Here is a 19346-nt window from a genome sequence, read left to right as displayed (position 1 = left end):
AATGCAAAAAACCTCTTTAAAAGTGGCCCTCTGTACCAGGTCTGGTCATAGGCAAAATAAATACACAGTAGGCATTTGTCTAATTGCATTGTCATGATGGGAATGTATGAATATAAAAGTAGCCCATGGAAGTAATCAGCATGATTCACTCAGTTAGCTAAAGTGAGTTTCTTTGGAGGAGTGTGTGAATAGTGTACATTTTGATGCAAACCTGTTAAGAGATGTTTCATCAGAGATGTTACCTGAATGCCACATTATGGGCTTGTCACAATACAAAGCAAAATCATGCTATCTCTCATACTGCAAACAACCAGAGGAACAAAACCCTTGTATACGTTCCAGCAGCTCATGTAGTAAACATAGTAATAATTTCTTAAATGTAACAAAATTCAAGAATCTTCTATTTTATATAGTACGATTCTATACTGAACACCATCTGTGGCACAAATATAGAGGCAGAGTACAACTGTAAACATAAGTATCTTACTTGTGGTTACAGTGTGTTTGCAGTGGAAATGGAAGAGGCAGCCCTGTGGTTTAAGAGTCCAAATATTTAGCTGCAATGCCACACTGTTGGCCATCACACTGCTGAGCTATGAAAGACAGCCGTGTGTCAGAAAACGCAAGCTTGTATTTTTCTTTGTTGTTTTAATTTAGATCAACTGTTGTTTAATTTAGATGAATTGCTGGAAAAAATTAACATATTAAGAGAAATTCAAGAATGAAAAAGAAACAATTAGTTTCTGGAAAAGCACAAAAATGTGATGTGTCACAACCTTAACTATAATATTACCAGTTACTTTTAAAAGTTTTTTGTATTATAAATGAAGCATTTTGCATTTTTTGTCTCCTTTATTTTTCACAAGAGTACATATGTATTATGATGTTCGCTTGACTATCATAGTAATACAGCATCAGTTTACCTTGTATAGAATAAGATGTAGCCGAAAAAACCACAACATACATTAGCTTCATTTTGTCTCTTCCTGTTTTCTTTTATAGAGCTCTTTATCTTTTTTTAATATTTCCTTGAGTCTTTAGGAAGCACTTTTAGATTTTTCTAGCTTTAAATCTACAAATTCTCATTGTCTTACATGAGCCTCATCCTATGCATATCTTCTACTGTTTAATTGTCCTCCAGTAAAATGCTACATACCAATAGTTATTTATTTAATGTATATGATTTTTAAATTGAAACCTGTGTCATGGACTGTGGTGGGCTGGCGCCCTGCCCAGGATTTGCCCTGTGCTGGCTGGGATTGGCCCCAGCAGACCCCCGTGACCTTGTGTTAGGATATAGCGGGTTGGAAGATGACTGACTGTGTAATGGATTAATAATACATTTTATTCTATAATGCCTATTCATATGTTGAAAACAGTTTACATGCAATAAATACATAAATAAATTAAGGAAAACATAGAAAGATCAAGGTACAGTATAGTAGATTGTAAGGTATATTTGTAAAATTATGAATAAAAGTAATACATTTTTGAGAGTAGTACAAATACGAAAAATAATAATAAGATAATGTGTGCCTGTTGTGTGTGATTTTTGTTGCTTGTTAACCACTGCCTTTTGTAACAGCCTCTACTTTTTTGCAAGACTCTAACTAGCAGTAGCTGCTAATTCTCATTTCATGTTCTGACTTTAGAATGCTAGTGTAGTTTTCAATAGAATATTTATCTAAGCTGTCATCTGACACTTTGCAGCTGGTAGGATACATTTAATGCTCATTTTTATTGTAAATATAGCTATTTTCCAACATATTGCAGGCTGGATTTCACGTCTGTTTTCATTTTCTTTGATTTCTGTTGGAATGATCAGCCTTCAAAATGGAGTCTGTTGTTGTGATTTGTGGTAATGAGAACCACTAATTTTTGGAACATATTCTAATGAAGTACTGCGATTCTTTGAATTCTTCAAGAACAAAAATGCATTTGAGTCTGAATCAACAACAGCAAATTAAATTTGGTGCCTCAGTGCTATTGTAACAGTTGTGCTACTTTTATGTAATATATTTATATTGTTTTGTGTGTAATCAATCTAAATATGAACACTTAACTTGGTATTGATATATACTATATATATATATATAATATAAAAATCTAAATTAGAAGAATAAGTTACTTATTTATTTTAATAATTTGAATTGATTTTTAGACATCCCCAATTACTGTGCCCCAATTATTTAAAACCTTGGATCTGCTCATTGAAACCTACAGAAGATCCCCTCCTTCCAGCATGGCACCTCTGTATCACCCTTTGAAGAAATCGTCTGTCTGTGAACACTTGCAAGATGAAGGTATTTCACTTTTGTGTTTTTTTTTTGAAAAGAAATACTTTTTTACTTTTAAATGCTTTAATATGTACTGTATGTCATCTTTTATAGTGTATGTAACAGTTTGTATCCATTCAGATATGCCCAAAAGTGACTTCGGTGAAAGGATAAATCTGACTCTTCATCATATAACATTGCACTAAATGTCTTAACAAATATGACAAAATTGCAATAAATGCAGCTTTGTTACTGTTTAAAATAAATTATTTATTTGGATGTTAAGAACGACAGGCCCAGCACTGATTCATGTGAAACTCTAATTAGACGTAACATAGTTCAGAAAAAGATCCTGTCAAATCATGGCATAATGTATTCAGTCATGTTTGGCCATGTGAGTTGAAACAGCCTAATTCAAATTGTGTTGTGTGTTAGTAGCCTTCAGCAAACAGTACACATCTAGCCAAAAGTTCACTCTTTCAACAGTCACAGGGGCAACTGTACAGTCTTATACAGTTTGTCCATGGAATCACTTGTGGGGAACCACTTGTAGTCATCATTAAAATATGGAAAACAAAAAAAGGAAAAGAAGTTAAAAGCTAGTGACTCTTCTCTGTACTTGGAAAGCCTGGGGCTGACCCTTGTGTTATGTAGTTTCTTTGTAAAACTTAGTATTTAAAAGAAAACAGGCTTACAAACAACCAATAAAACAACACAGCATTTGAAATAAAAGAGTAAAGAGGCACAAAAGAATGCGGTTTTGCAATATTTTAACTCCTTGTTTAATTTAATCATATGTCCATCAAAAACCATTTAAGAAAAACAAGGAAAGTGAGAAGGCCTTTTTTCTGCATACTAGTAAGTTTTAGCTGTCAGCATTGTTTAAAGCGAGTGGAACAGCAATTTTCTTTTTCTGGCACTGTTTTGCGAAATCTATTTGAAGTCTCTGCCACAGACATCCATACCATTTTAAAATTAATTTCCATTAACTAGCTAGCTTGTAAAAGGCTGCTTCTATGATTCCTGTAGGCATTTGGCAAGGATTATAATTCTGTTTCTAATTACCAGTGTCTGGGTGTTTTTAACAGGTAAACCTCCAAAATTTTGTATTGCTGTTGTAAATTTGACATCACTTCTTGAAGTTTATGCTTTACAGCTGGAGATGATAGTAGATTGATGGATCTGAGTTTAGACAGCCCATTAAATGTTCTTTGAGTGCTTCCATCAAAGGTTTACCAATTTTCTATAATTTATTTTTGCTGGAGGAATATAATCTTGAAACACTGTGACCCTGAATTATTTTACACAGAGCTATTGTTTCACTTTCTGTAATGGCAGGGAGACTTTATTAAAAAATATCTGCCAAAATGTATTTACTATTGACAAGTATTTAGCCATTAAATACATCATATGAAAATTAGTTTGTAGCAACATTTAATACCAACAATAAGATTTTAAAGAAAGAAGTATCCCTTCCTTTTTCTGTTTGGCAAAAGGAAAGAAACACCAAAATTGGTATTTCACCACACATTAGCTATTAGGTGGTGAAGGGGTGAGAGAGACAATTGGTGGCAGGGAATGATTAGGGCACCAGTCTGACCACAGTTGCAAATGGCTGTTTCTAGTGAGTCCCCTTTGGTAATAATTCTCTGTTACTTATACAAAAGACAGTGAGGTAGAATCAGAATCAAGGAGTCATCTTTATCAGCTCCAGCACTTCAGTCTCAAGTTGTTTCATAAGCTGGACTAGAACACCAGCTTGATATCTGTCAGTCTTTTAGTGGCTAGAACATACACCGATGTACCAAATGCAAATGTAAATTGCAGGGGATACCATGTGATTTAAAATACACAGCAAAAGCTAGACATGCAAATGAAATTATGGAGTAAGAGAGTGCCAATGCAGCTCCAGGGCATACATAAGTTATACGCACATTAGAGCTGTGCACCAGACTGTTTTTTAATCTCATTTCCACAGATACTCTGACTGCTCCCGTACACTGCGCAGTAATTTAAAATCTGTTAAGAGAGGGTAAATCATTGCAAAATTAAGGTTTTAATGTAGACATGTGTTTTTGACATGAGCACACGTTTTCATTTACTGAAGCACTCGTTTGGCATCAGAAGTCAAGTTTCACTTTTGTTTACCTATGATTGATTTGGAAAATGTATCATGCACATTAAGACTGTGTTCATGATGAACACACATGCAGCAAAGACGCATGATAGTGTTCCTTATATGGTAACATCTACATTTCAGGACTGCTGGGGATAAATAAGAAAAAAATGTGCTTGATTATACTGTGGTGTGCACTGCACTATAAAGTATTATTCGTAAGTGGATATCAAATTTGCCATATATTGCAGTCGTGTCAATGAATTATTAAGAAAGCTGCAGAAAGACTTCAACAATTACAATATTGTATGGATGAATGTCTTTATACAAAAGTGAATATTAATTAATTGCTTAATGTCAATGATCTTCCTGTTTCATTTCCAAATATGCTTTGAGTATATAGCATTTGGAAATTACATCATAAAAACATTATAACTTGATTCTTAATATGTAAACAAGACCTTCTTACCCCTAAATGAATATTTAATGTATTTTTTTTTAAATTAACTCTTGTTATTTTTTTAAATGTTCTGGACGGATCCTCTAAGGGAGAATTTGATTTTTTCCAATTTCATATAATACAGAACTTCAGTCACCCAGTGACTTATAAAAGGTGGGTTTGAGATTGTTCCATTTAAGCAAGATAAGTCTAAGTGCTAGTTGTGTGGAAAAGGGTATTACAATCAACTTGTCCTATTCACTTGAAGCCCATCCAGGAGTACACCAAATATAGCTGTTAATGGGTTATAACTGACTGTGATGCCAGGGTTGTACGATAAGTATATCAAAATTTTTGACTAAAATGATGTAAATTTGGTGCATTCCCAAAATATATAGCCTAGTGATGCTGGAGCTAGACGGCAACACTTGTAAGTTGGATCTTGCCCTGCCTACATATTGGACAATTTTAAATGAGATAAGTGTGATCGATGAAAGATTTTTAGTTGAATTATTGTGTACTTTGTGCATATATAGCTAGAGTGAAATCTATGTATGGCTGACATCCATTCCTTTTCTAAAATGTTAGCTGAAAGGTCTTTTTCCCACCATACCCTAGGACTGTTGAACGGAAGGTTCGTTGAGAAGTTTTAATATATTGTTTAGGTACTGTTTGAGTCTTCAAGACTTACGAGTATAGGTTTTGGAATAGAAATGGGTGAGAGGTCTGGAAAATCGAGTAGGTTTCCTTTAACAAAATTTCTAATTTGAAAACAGTGGAACATTGTATTGCTGGAAAGTTACATTTGTAGCGTAAATTGTTCACAAGATGCAAATATGTTATCTGTATACAGTTCAAGTGTTTTTCAAAGACTAAATGCTGAGTAGGTTTAAGGAAGTTAAAAAGGTGATTATTATGTAGAGGAGCAACAAATAAAAGCTTCTTTATCTTGAAGTGCATCTTGCATTGACTCCATATTCTGAGTGATTGGTGTATGACTGGATTATTAGTATATTGATGAAAGTATTAGTATTCACTGGGGCTCAAAGCAGGACATACAAAGAGCAAGTACAGATTTAATTTCCATCACTGACCCGACTGGTGTAAATTCATTAATTTGTGCCAATTTCCAGGTCTGCATAGTGTGTATATTTGCCACCCACTAATAAAATTGAAAGTTAGGTAGTGCCATGCCACCTTCAGCTTTAGGTCTTTGTAGTGTCACCTTTTGAAAGTGTGAACGTCTCCAATTTCAGATATTTGAGGTTATAATTGAGTATAATTTCTTAAAAAATGTTTTGTTGATGTATATAGGGATACTCTGAATTAGAAATTGAGGCTTAGGAAGAATGTTCACCTTGACAGTATTGATTTCCCCAGCTAAGGTGAGATGTAGGGTAAACCATCAGTTAGCATCTTGTTTGATTTTTTTTTCTACTGTATGCTGTTACCAAAGTTGTGCCAAAATTGGCTGACTGCCAATTCTTACATATAGATAGATAGATAGATACTTTATTAATTCCAAGGGGAAATTCACATACTCCAGCAGCAGCATACCGATACAAAAAACAATATTAAATTAAAGATTGATAACAATGCAGGTAAAAACAGACAATAACTTTGTATAATGTTAACGTTTAACCCCCCGGGAGGAATTGAAGAGTCGCATAGTTTGGGGGAGGAACGATCTTCTCAGTCTGTCAGTGGAGCAGGACAGTGACAGCAGTCTGTCGCTGAAGCTGCTCTTCTGTCTGGAGATGACACTGTTTAGTGGATGCAGTGGATTCTCCATAATTGATAGGAGCCTGCTGAGCGCCCGTCGCTCTGCCACAGATGTCAAGCTGTCCAGCTCCATGCCAACAATAGAAGCCTGCCTTCCTCACCAGTTTGTCCAGGCATGAGGCGTCCTTCTTCTTAATGCTGCCTCCCCAGCACACCACCGCGTAGAAGAGGGTGCTCGCCACAACCGTCTGATAGAACATCTGCAGTATCTTATTGTATAATAATTATTATTATATATTACATAATATATAATTATATAATATATTATCTTATATTATATATGAGCTTGAAAATATTGCGTAAATGCAATTTTTAGGTTGAGTCCTGGGGATCCCAGTCCCAGTGCACAGCACCACCATACCTCTTGAATTGCTAGCCCTCTCCATTTGCTGTACACTGTATGACATGAGGGTATGTGTCATGATTTACATTACCATAAATTAATAATTTCCATATACTCAGAACTGTAATGGTGGAAGTGACACTTTTTAATCATTTTGGAGTTGAAGTGTTCGAAGCTCTTTAAAACAATTCTACAACAATCATTAACTACCATAAATATGCATGCAAATTTATTATAATATAAATTTTGTAAAAAAAAATTACAGTTCACTAAAGATCTGTAGAGCTACACACTTTATTTGGGCGAAGGCACACATCTTTGTTTCAGCAGCCAGCCTCACTTTTGCGATTTCCTTTTGCAGTGATCATTCTATCTCATGTTTCTTGCAACTATTTGCATTTATTGTATTAAACTTAGAATATATGTCATGGGTCCTAAACATAGTGCTTCTAATGATTATAAAAGTGACAAGAGATAGTAGAAAGTGATAACCCCACATGAAAATACTGGATATGTTTTGTTTGGTGGAATCAGCTGCTGCAGTTGCTCACCAGTAAGGTACAGTATATCAAGAAGCAGAGCAGGAAATCTGTGAAGTCATTCCAGCAGTTACTCCAGCAGTGAAAGTGGATATAAATGTTTTCTCAATTTACATTTTGGCCTAGGTATACAGTATAAACTTGAGGTTTTTATTTTACTGTCATCTAAATACCAGTAAAATTTATTACATGGTATAATATGTAATATTATATATAATATAATAACCAGAAATATTATTACATGGTATAATATTACCATGTAACATTATAATCATGTTGTATGTGAATTTCCATTCTCTCTCTTTCTTTCTGAATGTGTATGTGTTTGCTTATGTTGTTGAGGATTTGAGGATTTTCACATTTGTGGGGGGTCAAGTGCTTCTAACCCCTGCAAGTCACAAATGTAATTTCAATTTTGATATATAATCCTATTGCAAACTGTGATTTTACCACTGACAATATAGGTTTTGTTTATGGAAAAAAAAACTTTCATAAAATTAATGTAAATGTATTGGAGAAAATATGGCAAAACAAAAACATATAAATAAAATAAGTTTGCGCCAAAATTTTGCATAATCTTTAGGAAAAAGATTAAAATTGACCTCTTTCCATATGTTCATATTATCTGTTGCTGGCAGTGATTAAGCTGGACATAGCTACAGGAAATATCCAGTTACTGAGTCTAAAAGGACATTTTATCTAATGTTAGTTTTTTGTGGATAATCTTACAAAATTCATATTAAAAAATGCAATAATGCAGAAAAAAAAACAGAAATGGATATGTGTACATTAAGAATGTCAGCTCCTAAAAAAATTTTCTTTCTATAGATCCTTAGCAGCCAACCAATGAATAAGTAGTACTCTGAAACATCCCTGGCTGGATCACTGTTTTAATGTATAGACTTAAAGATAAATACTAATTATTCTCCTTTTCACTCAACAATTGAGCATGACCAAAACGTTCATAATTCCTTGTGCTGACCCTGGCAAGGAAGGATCTTCAGACAGAAGATATGTTTGAACTCATTTCATTACTTTTTGTGTACAATGGTCACAGCTGCAAAGCTGGGTATGTACTATAATAGCAGTTGTTGTGTGGGGTCCTAGAATTATTTTACAGGTTATACTGAGGAATTTTTATACAACCAGTGCCATTGTGTTGATTTTGCTGAGCAAAAGAAGCAGGCTAGAAAAAAGGAGAGATGGAACAGGAACCTGATATTTTTTTTTTGTGCTGGTAAATGAAAGGCATGCCAGAGGAGGAAGAAAAGAAGGAAATAAGATAATGCTTATGTTGATGTCTTGCTGTTTTGAGGTATTTGCTACAAAAATAATTCTTCTTGGTAACTGGTAAAATCCAATCATAAAAATGCTGTGAGTCACTCCAATATCTGCTAACCAATCATAATGTTTGATAATTATATTAGTTCTTATAAAATATACTTGGTATATTTTTTAAGTTTCAAAGTTCTTTGTTCTGTTGAATTTCCATCCTACAGAAGTAAAGAACTAATTGACCTGACTTTGAGTGCTTATGTCATCCTTCATTTGCACTGTTGTATGGGGATGGATGGTTACAGTAAAGTAACCTGAAATTAGGGTTAGGGGCTAGGGTTATTAATGAAGCATCAATGACATGTAAGATGGTTGTTTTGAGGGAGTATCCAGGCTGTGTAAAAATGAGTGAGATTGTACGTGTTAATTTATAGGAAATAACTGGCTTATTGGGTTTCATAATAAGTAACTTTCCTTACCCAGATAAAGACTTCTGAACAATGGCACTGCTGCTGACTTTGTGTACCCTCCCATGTAGGAAGAGAGTGCTGATCAGAGGTTTTCTATCGCCTTGAAAAGGTCAGTCATAATATGTAACTGATCTCATTTTACTATTGATTGCTTTGCAAGACGTCTAACAAGAACCAGCATTTCATAAAACTTAATTACAAATGAAATTATTCCTGAAATGTACTGAGAATGAATTTGTTTAACCTTCACCAATAAATAATGAAATCCTCATCAAATCATCAAGCTGCTATCCAGCTTGCTCTATTTTATAGTTTATTTTGATTCAAGCAACAGAAAACTATGTGAGGCCATGTATTGTAATGTAAAATAAACATCGAGATAAAATATTCTGATTATCATTGTTTTACCATTTGTGCATAAATTTACAAGAATTGTGTCTCTTTAAGAGCATGTCCTGCATTATAATTAGAAATGAACAACACAGTAAACTCTACTCTAAATTCTATGTCTGATATAAATTTTAACTTAAATCTTGATAAGGATGAAGCAGATATGGAAAATGGAGTGAAGCATGGAAAAATGTTGGAAAATGGTCCACTGTTTTTCTGGAATGGACACTGTTATGAATCTGGCTTCAAAAACAGCAAAGGGATTAGGCCTTCAAAAAGCCTACAGAAGAAATCTCACCCAAGGCCAGACACACCCAGGAAAATGAGAGACTAAAGGCCTGTCTAGGCCTCAAAGTTGAGAACAGGCTTTAAAAGTTCAAAATTCAGTCAGTCCGAAATATCTTGAAATATGTCTCATAAGAGGGAGTACCATGAAACTCCAGCTTGAAAAAAGACAAGTCCAACCAGAATCTTTATAATGGAATAGAACAGAATTTATGAACAAAAATTGGAAAAGTAACAAAATACTCAAAAATTATCAAAAAAGGCAAAAGGGATTTCCTTAAAAGGTAATCCACAGAAAGGTTCTAAATTGTAATCTAACAAAGTAACAGAATAAACAGAAGCATATTAAAATAACCAGCAAAAACTAATGAAACAGCAAATCTAACAAAACTCAAAGTGTATTCAATGAATTGTGAGGGACTGCATATCCCATGAGTCCCTCAACTGGAATGGAGAGGTGGCCCTGCATCTTGGTTATCCACCCTCAAAACACAGGAAACAGAGAGACATTTAAAACCCACAGTACATAAATATTGCTAAACATAACATAAACAATCATACATTAAATGTATCAAATAAATAATAAATGGGCATAATAATTTTAAAAGAAATAACCACACTAAATAACTCAGACTGAAAAATAAACAAAAAAGGCAGAAGAAAAGGACAAAAGCAACATAAACATATACCAGGGATGTAACCCTGGCCAAAACATAAAAGGCTCACTCTGTTGGTGTCGCTGTGGGACCTAGTTCTGTGGTTTTCTTCTGACATTAAAAAGAGATGCATTTTTAATTATTTGAGGGTCATGAACCCCTGTCTTTTAAATGGCATAGAATTCATCCAAGCATTCACTTATCCCCCTCTTTTTATATCTTCCACTTTCTATGTACATGGAACTGTGTGCCTTCTAGTGGCTGGACGTTGTTGCCACATCAGGTGTTTCCTCATTGGTTTCATTGTCTTTAGTTAGAATGCAGGCCTGCCCACTTACTTCTGGGCTACCTATCCACTAGTGCCCTAGTTGCTCCAGAAGGGCAGAGAGAGAGAGAGAGAGAGAGAGAGAGAGATGTGCCCCCTACTTCTCATGGTGACACCTATGCCTGCTAGAGCAACCAGCTCCAATATAGGAATATATTTCCGTCCCCACAACCACGGTAGATGAATTCATTTAATGGAAGGTACCAGTGTGGTTTTGTCTCACTGTTGGTGGCTTACTGTCAGTCTTAAAACTAGCCAGTATAGTTGCAGTTTTGTTCTTGTCCCATGGAACCTCTTAACAGAACAATAATTCTTGATAAAGTAGTTCTAATGTACTTTGTGTGGAATCATCCATATTACTAACCGAGAATGGTAAACCAGATGGCATGGACGCAGGTACACGGCGATGGGACCATGAGACATACTGCACAGGCGTGTACAGTGCGCGTCTCATAAACCGCAAGCGAAGTCGTATCCACCGCGAACAAAGGAGTCACGGCCCAAAAACGAAACAGCTCAACTGACGTGAATGAGAAATGAAGCAACAACGCGCCCATAGCTAACGAATAATGACACAGCCACACAAAAAAGAGGATTCTGTGCTACAGCCCAGATTCAAACGGAAGAGGCTACGGAGGCCCCACAAGTCCACAAAGATAGTACAGAAGGCGTGGGAAAGTACGAAAGGCAAAGGCGCCTACACAGCATAGTGAAACCGACATAGTACGGAAGGCGCAGGCGTCACCGCCATATTGTGTGTGGCACTACTGCGGAGTGAAGGCGCAGGCGTCACCGCCATATTGTGAGTGGCACTACTGCGGAGTGAAGTTAGGAATAATGTGCTGCTTGGGATTGTACAAACTGCTGAACGCTTTACACCAAATTCAAACACAATACAGCTCAACGATACAAACACGAGCCCACCTGGATAAGATCAATGAACGCAGGAGCCTACAACGCGCGTCTGAAACTGCGGAAGCAAAGCAGGCATGGGTTCAAAATGAACGAGCTCGACTGACGGATATACAAATACGAGCCCGCCTGGATAAAATCAATGAACGCAGGCACCTATAACGCGCGTCAGAAATGCCGCGGGCAAAGCGGACACGGCTCCAAAACGAACGAGCTCGGCTAATGTATTTCAGGATACCCAATGCCAGGGGTAGGCGAGCGAAGCGAGCAGGGGGCAGAGCCCCCTTGTTTATTTATAAACCAAGAATTAAACATACTGTACTTTATGTGGAGCCATTTATTTAAATAGCAGAAGGAATTTTATTGCCTGCTTGGATGGTTCAGAATCAAAAGATTCAGGCTGATTAGTCTGCCGATTTATTTAATAATGGGTTTTTACTCAGAATCTTTGTAGCAAAAGGATTTAGATTTAACTTTACAAAGAAAAAATGAATAATAATAAATATGTTACATACATAAATACATTCTCAAACCTGCTTAATCCAATTTACAGTATACAGAAATTTCCATAAAATGTTTTAGTAGTAGTAGTTTTCTGTGTACTTACTTGCTCAAGATACATTTAAACATATTTCTTTAATGAAACAATTTTCAACAAATACTGTATCTAAAGTAGCATGTTATGCTTTGTATTCTAAGTATTCCCCAACCCAGTCACTAATCGCTCCATGCTTCTTAAAACTGACTTTCTCTTATGCTGGCAAGAGTGTGCAGGAACTGATCGCCACACAGAATACATTGCATTCATGATATTACAGTTATCTGAACATTTTACAATACTAAGATATATACTTGGTATCATTTTCATGATGGAATGCATTAAAGCATGTATTAAACATCTGGGAGCACGTACATTGAGATTCTGTAGGCAACCCCTCCATAAACTAATTTCCCTATAAAATGATAAACAAAATACGAAAAAAAAAAAGAAAAATATGCAATATGAAAGCATAACTACAATTTACATGTACATATAGTACAGATAGTTCAAATGGTTCATAAAGTGGCTCAGGTTGTGCAATATTACAGTTGTAGTTCAAGTTTACAGTGAGGTGATTGCAAGGCCAGGTTTATACTTCATGCGACGCAACACATGCTGCAGCGGACGCTCCTGCTACGCAAGCGTTTTACTGTTTATACTTGTGTGTGTACTTTACATAAATCTGGAAGAATCCACCAGGCGGCAATGCGAGATATTATCATGGTGAAAACAGGTTTGGCTTCGCTGTATTGTGAATTGCCTGGAACACCCATTAAATTCCGATGGAACCTTGCCGCAAAATCTCTGAAAAGGGTGTTTAATGTTTGAATCCATCAATCCAGGGATGTGCCCATTCCAGCTAGCACTGGGCACAAGGCAGAAACTATCCCTAGACAGGGCATCCGCTCATCACAAGGTGAATACAAGCACTCACATACACTAGTGTCATTTTAGTGTCACCAAATCTGCATATCTTTCAAAGGAAACTGAAGCACACTGTGGAAACCTACCAGGAAAACATGCAAACTCCAGGCAGGGAATACCAGCGACTTAACTCGCTGCAAGACAGCAGTGCTACCGCTCCGCCACCGTGTCACTCCCATGTGTGTAATTATTAACAGTATTCATTATTTGAACGAAATTAGCGATTTATCTGTAAAATGTAACATATATACTTTAATGCATTTCATCATGAAAGTGATATCAAGTATAAATCTTAAGATTCTAAATTTGCAGAGAGTTGGAATATCATACATTTAATGTGTTCTGTGTGGTGATCTATTGCTGTTTGCCGCTGCTGTCAGGTCAGGAGGAAGTCCCAGAAGCTCGTAGTGATTAAAAACTGGGATAACGTTTACAACGGTCTGCTTTAATGATAAAATAAACTACAAGGATAAAGTGAACATTTCGAGATTAAAACCGAAATTTCCACTTTAATCACAAAATACACCTTTTCACCTTTTTTTCTCTGTGGCTCAAATACAGCGCTGTACATTATGTTGCTGTTGTGATGTTGCAAAAAACAAATACGGCACAAAAGATGGTATGTGAGACGTTTAAAATGTATCATGTCATTACGATGGGGAATATGCGACACTTAAATATAAAAGCACCATGAATGCATCTGTATGTCGGTATTTTGCTTCACCACATCGAACCATTCATCAAACATCGAAGCGTACCCATCGATCCCGTAGGATCCACATAGTGACTTTCTGTCACATGTATATAGTAAACAGAGACTCTGATGTCACATTCCAACTTTTATCACACTGCGCCCCCAACTTTTTGCTGGTACTGCAACTCACGCATGCGTTGCGTTAATTTCTGAGGACCTGCTCAGAGGACGAGTCAAATGAACGCTGAAAACGCGTGGCAGCCATGATGCGTGCGCGTACGCATTCCGAGCGTGAAGTATAAACGAGCCCTAAGTACAAACAGTTTTATCAGGAGCACTTGATGGACTGATTGAGTGTGTTTATAGCTATTGGGATGAAACTGTTTCTGAGCCTCGAGGTTCATGCAGGCTCTGAAGCATTTGCCGGATGGGAGAAGTTCAGATGGACTGTGGCATGGATGAGTGGAATCAATGCAGATGCTGGTGGCTTTCCTTAGACAGTGTGTGCTATAAATGTCCTCTGGGGCTGGAAGCTGTATTCCGATAATTCTCTGTACTCGCAACACAACCCATTATAGAGCTTTCCAATCAACTGCTGTGCAGTTATGATGACTTAAAATATTCTCAGTGGTCCACTGAGAGTAACAATGCTAAAGCAGCTGTGGCATTTGGAATAGTTTGGCCATTCCATGAACCATTATATTGTTATAGAATGATTACAATCAAGTGCCTTAAATATGTAAATGATATGCATTTAATTTCAGTGTATTTGATACAACCTGCATCATGGATGTGAATCTAGAAAAGAAAGGGAGACCACAGAAACAGTAACACTGCTTTGACACTGGGTGCCGCACGTTTGCAAAACTGAGCAGAAAAGTGTGTACACATAGCGTGAGGCTGCCATGAAAATGTGTGTGGCTTTACGGCAAGTTTAGTTTTCATACATCTTGAAGTGAGTGTGAAAATGGGCATATGCAACATTTTTGTGTGTGTATGCACCATTTGTACATGAGGTCCCATATCTTATGAATGGGAATAGCACAATAATACCTGTTATGCACAATGATTTAGTGGTAGCACCACCAGCTCAGCAAAAAAGAATCACTAATTAGAACACATCTGAATATGGCAAGAAGATACAAGACTCTGGGTTGCTAAAAATGTGTGCGGGTAAAATAAAATGTGATCCAGATCAGTCAATGCTTTTGTGATTTACTATTCTTTTACACACACTCTTTTTATGCCATAATAAAACACTATTTTGTAAGCAAATTTTGTTTGTCATTCTATATAAGTTGGCTTCAGTGACCTGAGATGGACTGCCACCAGTTTTTCTTGGCTTACACTCATTAGCACTGAACTCCATTCCCTCAGTGTCTTTGAACTGGATGAAGTTGGTTTTAGAATGTGTATTTATGTTTATAATTTGGCCACATATTTATTGGCTCTGCTACTGGACTTGTATTATACAGTTCACATTGTGCAGTATGTGTAGTCTGTGTATTTTGTTTGTGTTTTTACAGCTTGTCCTTCTCCCAGCCATTCCATTCTAAACATGAGGTGTTGCCATTTCAATTTAGGCAGTTTATAGTCAATGTATTTTCTTGAGCAATCTGTGGTTGTGAGGCTGTCATTTTACTTAGTGTTTAAATGTATATGGTTGTACTTTGTCAAATGATAATGATATTGGAGGGTATCATAATGATCTGATGTCAGTTGAGACTGATTAATGGACCAGTGCCTGTTGTTTGACTGATTTTTTTGTGACTTGAAAGGTGCTTGAACTTGCATGATTTGCTAGTGATTAGCAAAAGAGGAGCAGACAAATTACTTATGTAAGTTAATGTTTATTTTAAAGATGTTTTCATACATACAGAAAAATTCTGGTACAGCCCCACTTGAAGTTTCATACCAAAGACGGCAAATATTATCAAGATGTCTAACCATGACTGTGTAATAGACTAGGCAAGCTGCAAAAAAATATATATCTTTGCATGTTTCAAAGTATTAATTATGTGGTTTTTGGAGCTAGAATAATTCACCTCTGTTCTCCTGACTACTGTCTTTTATTATATACTTATATAAAAACAGTAGCATTTCTAATAATTTAAAATCAGATAAATAGTTATTATACAGAAATAAAATAGTAGCTCAAGCAGACTGAATGTTTTATTTTTCAGTTATATTTATAAATAGGCTAACTGATGTCTCCTTGTACTCTCAGTTACAAAGTTCTCTTGAACAGTTACTCTTTGTTTGCAGCAATCAATTCTTTGCAGATGTGCTGGAGTTTCCAGAATGATCCCGCCAAACATATTGTCTGGAGAAGTCATTAAATTCTTCCCATAAAGCAATTGTATTTATTAAATTATCTTGTTTATAACCTGCAGCTACTGTACCCTTCCATTGGACAATGATTTAGACTTGATAAGTTTATTTTGTTATAGCTCTCCAAACCTAGTTAGAGTGTAACAGAACAGAGCTCCTCCAAGAGCAGTTCACGTCAATCATAGGTGATGCATTCCAAGTTAAAAAAGAGGTGCAATGGATTGTGTTGGTCTCTCATCTTCTTTAACAATTGATTAGATAATGTAAGATTTAGATTTTTTATGGGCCAAATTTGCACAGAATTTGAAACTTTTTTTGTTAAAAAAACAGTTATAAAAGTAAATTGTAATTGTCTTTTACTAATGGAGTAGTGAGTGATGTTTGCCTTGTTGGGGATAGTAGAAAAACTGCAATAGCAGATTTTTTAGGATTATTATTTTAGGTACTGGACCAACCATCTTTACACCTTAATTTTCAAATGAATATAGCAACTCAACAAATGTTAGAAAAAAATACTTTGTGAAAGGACATTATGGTTGTTTAGTAGCAGTTAATCTTTTGTTCACATTCTGTTCTGTCTATATAGAGTTTGCCCATTCCACCCATTTGTTTTGTCTAGGAACCCCAGGTTTCCTCTAACATCCAAGTGTAGTGCAGGTTAGAGTGATTTGCTGCTCTAAATAGGCCCAAAATGAGCGACTGGTTGGTAGTTCGGGGAGTTGTTGGACACAAATGGACATTGCAGTAATTTACAGTTTCTACCAGGAACTGCTGCTGTCATGTTCCCAGCTACCTATGACCTTCTGTTTAAATATATAGGTATAGTAAAAGGATAAATGAACAACAAATTAAAAATAGAGATGTCCCCTGAAGCCTCATTTTGATGAGGATCAGCCTTTCAGACCTTACTTTGAGATGTTAGGAACCTTTCGAATCACTAGTTTGACAGCTGCTAAAATGTTTAATGCTTCATCAAAATGTAGATTTATGTTTGTTATAATTATCAGAATAATCCATTCATATTTAAATGTACTTTCTCTAGAACAGGTTCACCAAAAATAGACAACTGCACCAGTGATATTTGGTGAATGACAGAGGCTTATCCTAAGCAATATGACACTCCAGACCCTAATCACACAACAAAAACCAAGCTAAATGATATTTGTATATTAGCCTAACTGCAAACTGACATGACCAGTGGGAGGACATGCCAGAGGCTGGAAATCAAACTCAGTTCCAAGTGGTGTGGGTAGACAATTCATCCCACTGAATCACTATGCTGTTTAGTATCAATGAGTTATTGAAAATTATTTCAACATGTAGTATCTTTTTCAACCCAGAATAAAGTTATCTTTTTTATATCTTGGTATGTCTTATTGTAAGTATAATTTGCAGCTTCACAGCCAATGGGAATGCTACGCCTCAAAGGTACCTTCAGTTAGGGCAAGTCAGTGAGTAAGTAGGTGGTTTCGGTTGGTCCTCTGTAAGCTTTTTTTCTGAGACTATATGCAATTTGATGACATAACTCTATTACATATATGTAACTTTGTGATCATGTTTCTTAAAGATGAATATAAAAGTTATACATCTCTTTGTTTCTCTCTCTCTCTCTCTCTCTCTCTCTCTCTCTCTCTCTCTCTCTCTCTCTCTCTCTCTCTCTCTCTCTCTCTCTCTATATATATATATATATATATATATATATATATATATAAAAATAAATAAAAAAAATCCAACGTCTGTCTGTATGTCTGTCCGCTTTTCATGTCAGAACTATTTAACGGATTTAGATCAGATTTTTTTCTATAATTTGCTTGAACATTCCTGTTGATTTTATGACTTCTCTCATTGCACTATGTATCATAGTTCACTTGTGGTACCAATTTATTTGCATGAATCCAAGAGACGTGCAGCAGGCCGAGGGGACGGGTGTGGGGCCCTGCTCACTCACGCGCCAACCTCAGGGTGTGTTCCTTACCTCCGTTTAACTAGCAAACGAGAGAACTACTTAACGGACTACTACTTTCTCTCATTACGCTAAGTATATATATATATATATATATATATATATATATATATATATATATATATATGTATATATATATATATGTATGTATTTGTGCTAATCTGAGACAGAGGCTGAGGACCGAGGGGAGGGGGAAGCATGACAGGAGCTGGGCAGGGCCCAACTCATTGTCCTTTTTCACTAATACGTGGGCGGTGCCACACATTACAATACAATTTATTTTTGTATAGCCCAAAATCACACAAGAAGTGCCGCAATGGGCTTTAACAGGCCCTGTCTCTTGACAGCCCCACAGCCTTGACTCTCTAAGAAGACAAGGAAAAACTCCCAAAAAAACCCATGTAGGGAAAAAATGGAAGAAACCTTGGGAAAGGCAGTTCAAAAAGAGATCCCTTTCCAGGTAGGTTGGGCATGCAGTGGGTGTCAAAAAGAAGGGGGTCAATACAATACAATACACAGAACAGAACAACTTCTCAATACAGTATAAAAATAAAAATTTTACAAGTACAGAGAAGAATTTAACTGAAGATGATATCACATAATATGATTTGATATGATTTAATATGATATGATTACAGGTCTGAAGTTTTGGAAAACCTCAGTTTTTCCAGTTCTCCTTCAAATCTAATCATGTGAAATGCAATGAATGACATAAAAAAGTGAAAATGTAAGCAATAAACTTTCAGAGGTTTAAATTTGAAATTTAGGTTAGCAAAAACTGAAAAAAGGAAATTTCAAATGTTACAAATGGGTCTTCTTTAGAAAACAACTAATAGGTCACAAACTACAGATGTTCTGCAGCAATTAAATTAAATTAAGCCTTACAAGTTGAAGCAAACAATTTGCACGGGTGTCCCAATGTCTGTTGATTACTGAAAAACCCTCTGTCTTAAAGTAGAGTTGGAACAGACTGTGTTACTACACCCTCTGAAGTACTACTTGGACAATATTACATTGTAGAAAGTTGTACATTCCAGTGATAATGGCAACAACAACAGCAACATTTATTTATATAGCACATTTTC

The 19346-nt window shown here is 36.0% G+C and overlaps 1 protein-coding gene across 1 annotated transcript in view; it reads left to right on the top strand.

The window, feature by feature from the left end:
- LOC114650396 (SH2 domain-containing protein 1A-like) overlaps nucleotides 1-19346 on the top strand; it is a 43432-nt gene that overhangs the window by 8724 nt on the left and 15362 nt on the right. The window contains exon 3 of the mRNA XM_028799990.2: nucleotides 2162-2303. Coding sequence (XP_028655823.1) covers nucleotides 2162-2303 — 142 coding nt within the window. The remainder of the gene's footprint in view (nucleotides 1-2161; nucleotides 2304-19346) is intronic.

The sequence above is a fragment of the Erpetoichthys calabaricus genome, chromosome 4 (genome assembly GCF_900747795.2).
Source record: "Erpetoichthys calabaricus chromosome 4, fErpCal1.3, whole genome shotgun sequence".
Lineage (NCBI taxonomy): Eukaryota > Metazoa > Chordata > Cladistia > Polypteriformes > Polypteridae > Erpetoichthys > Erpetoichthys calabaricus.
This window is presented reverse-complemented; position numbering and strand designations above follow the sequence as displayed.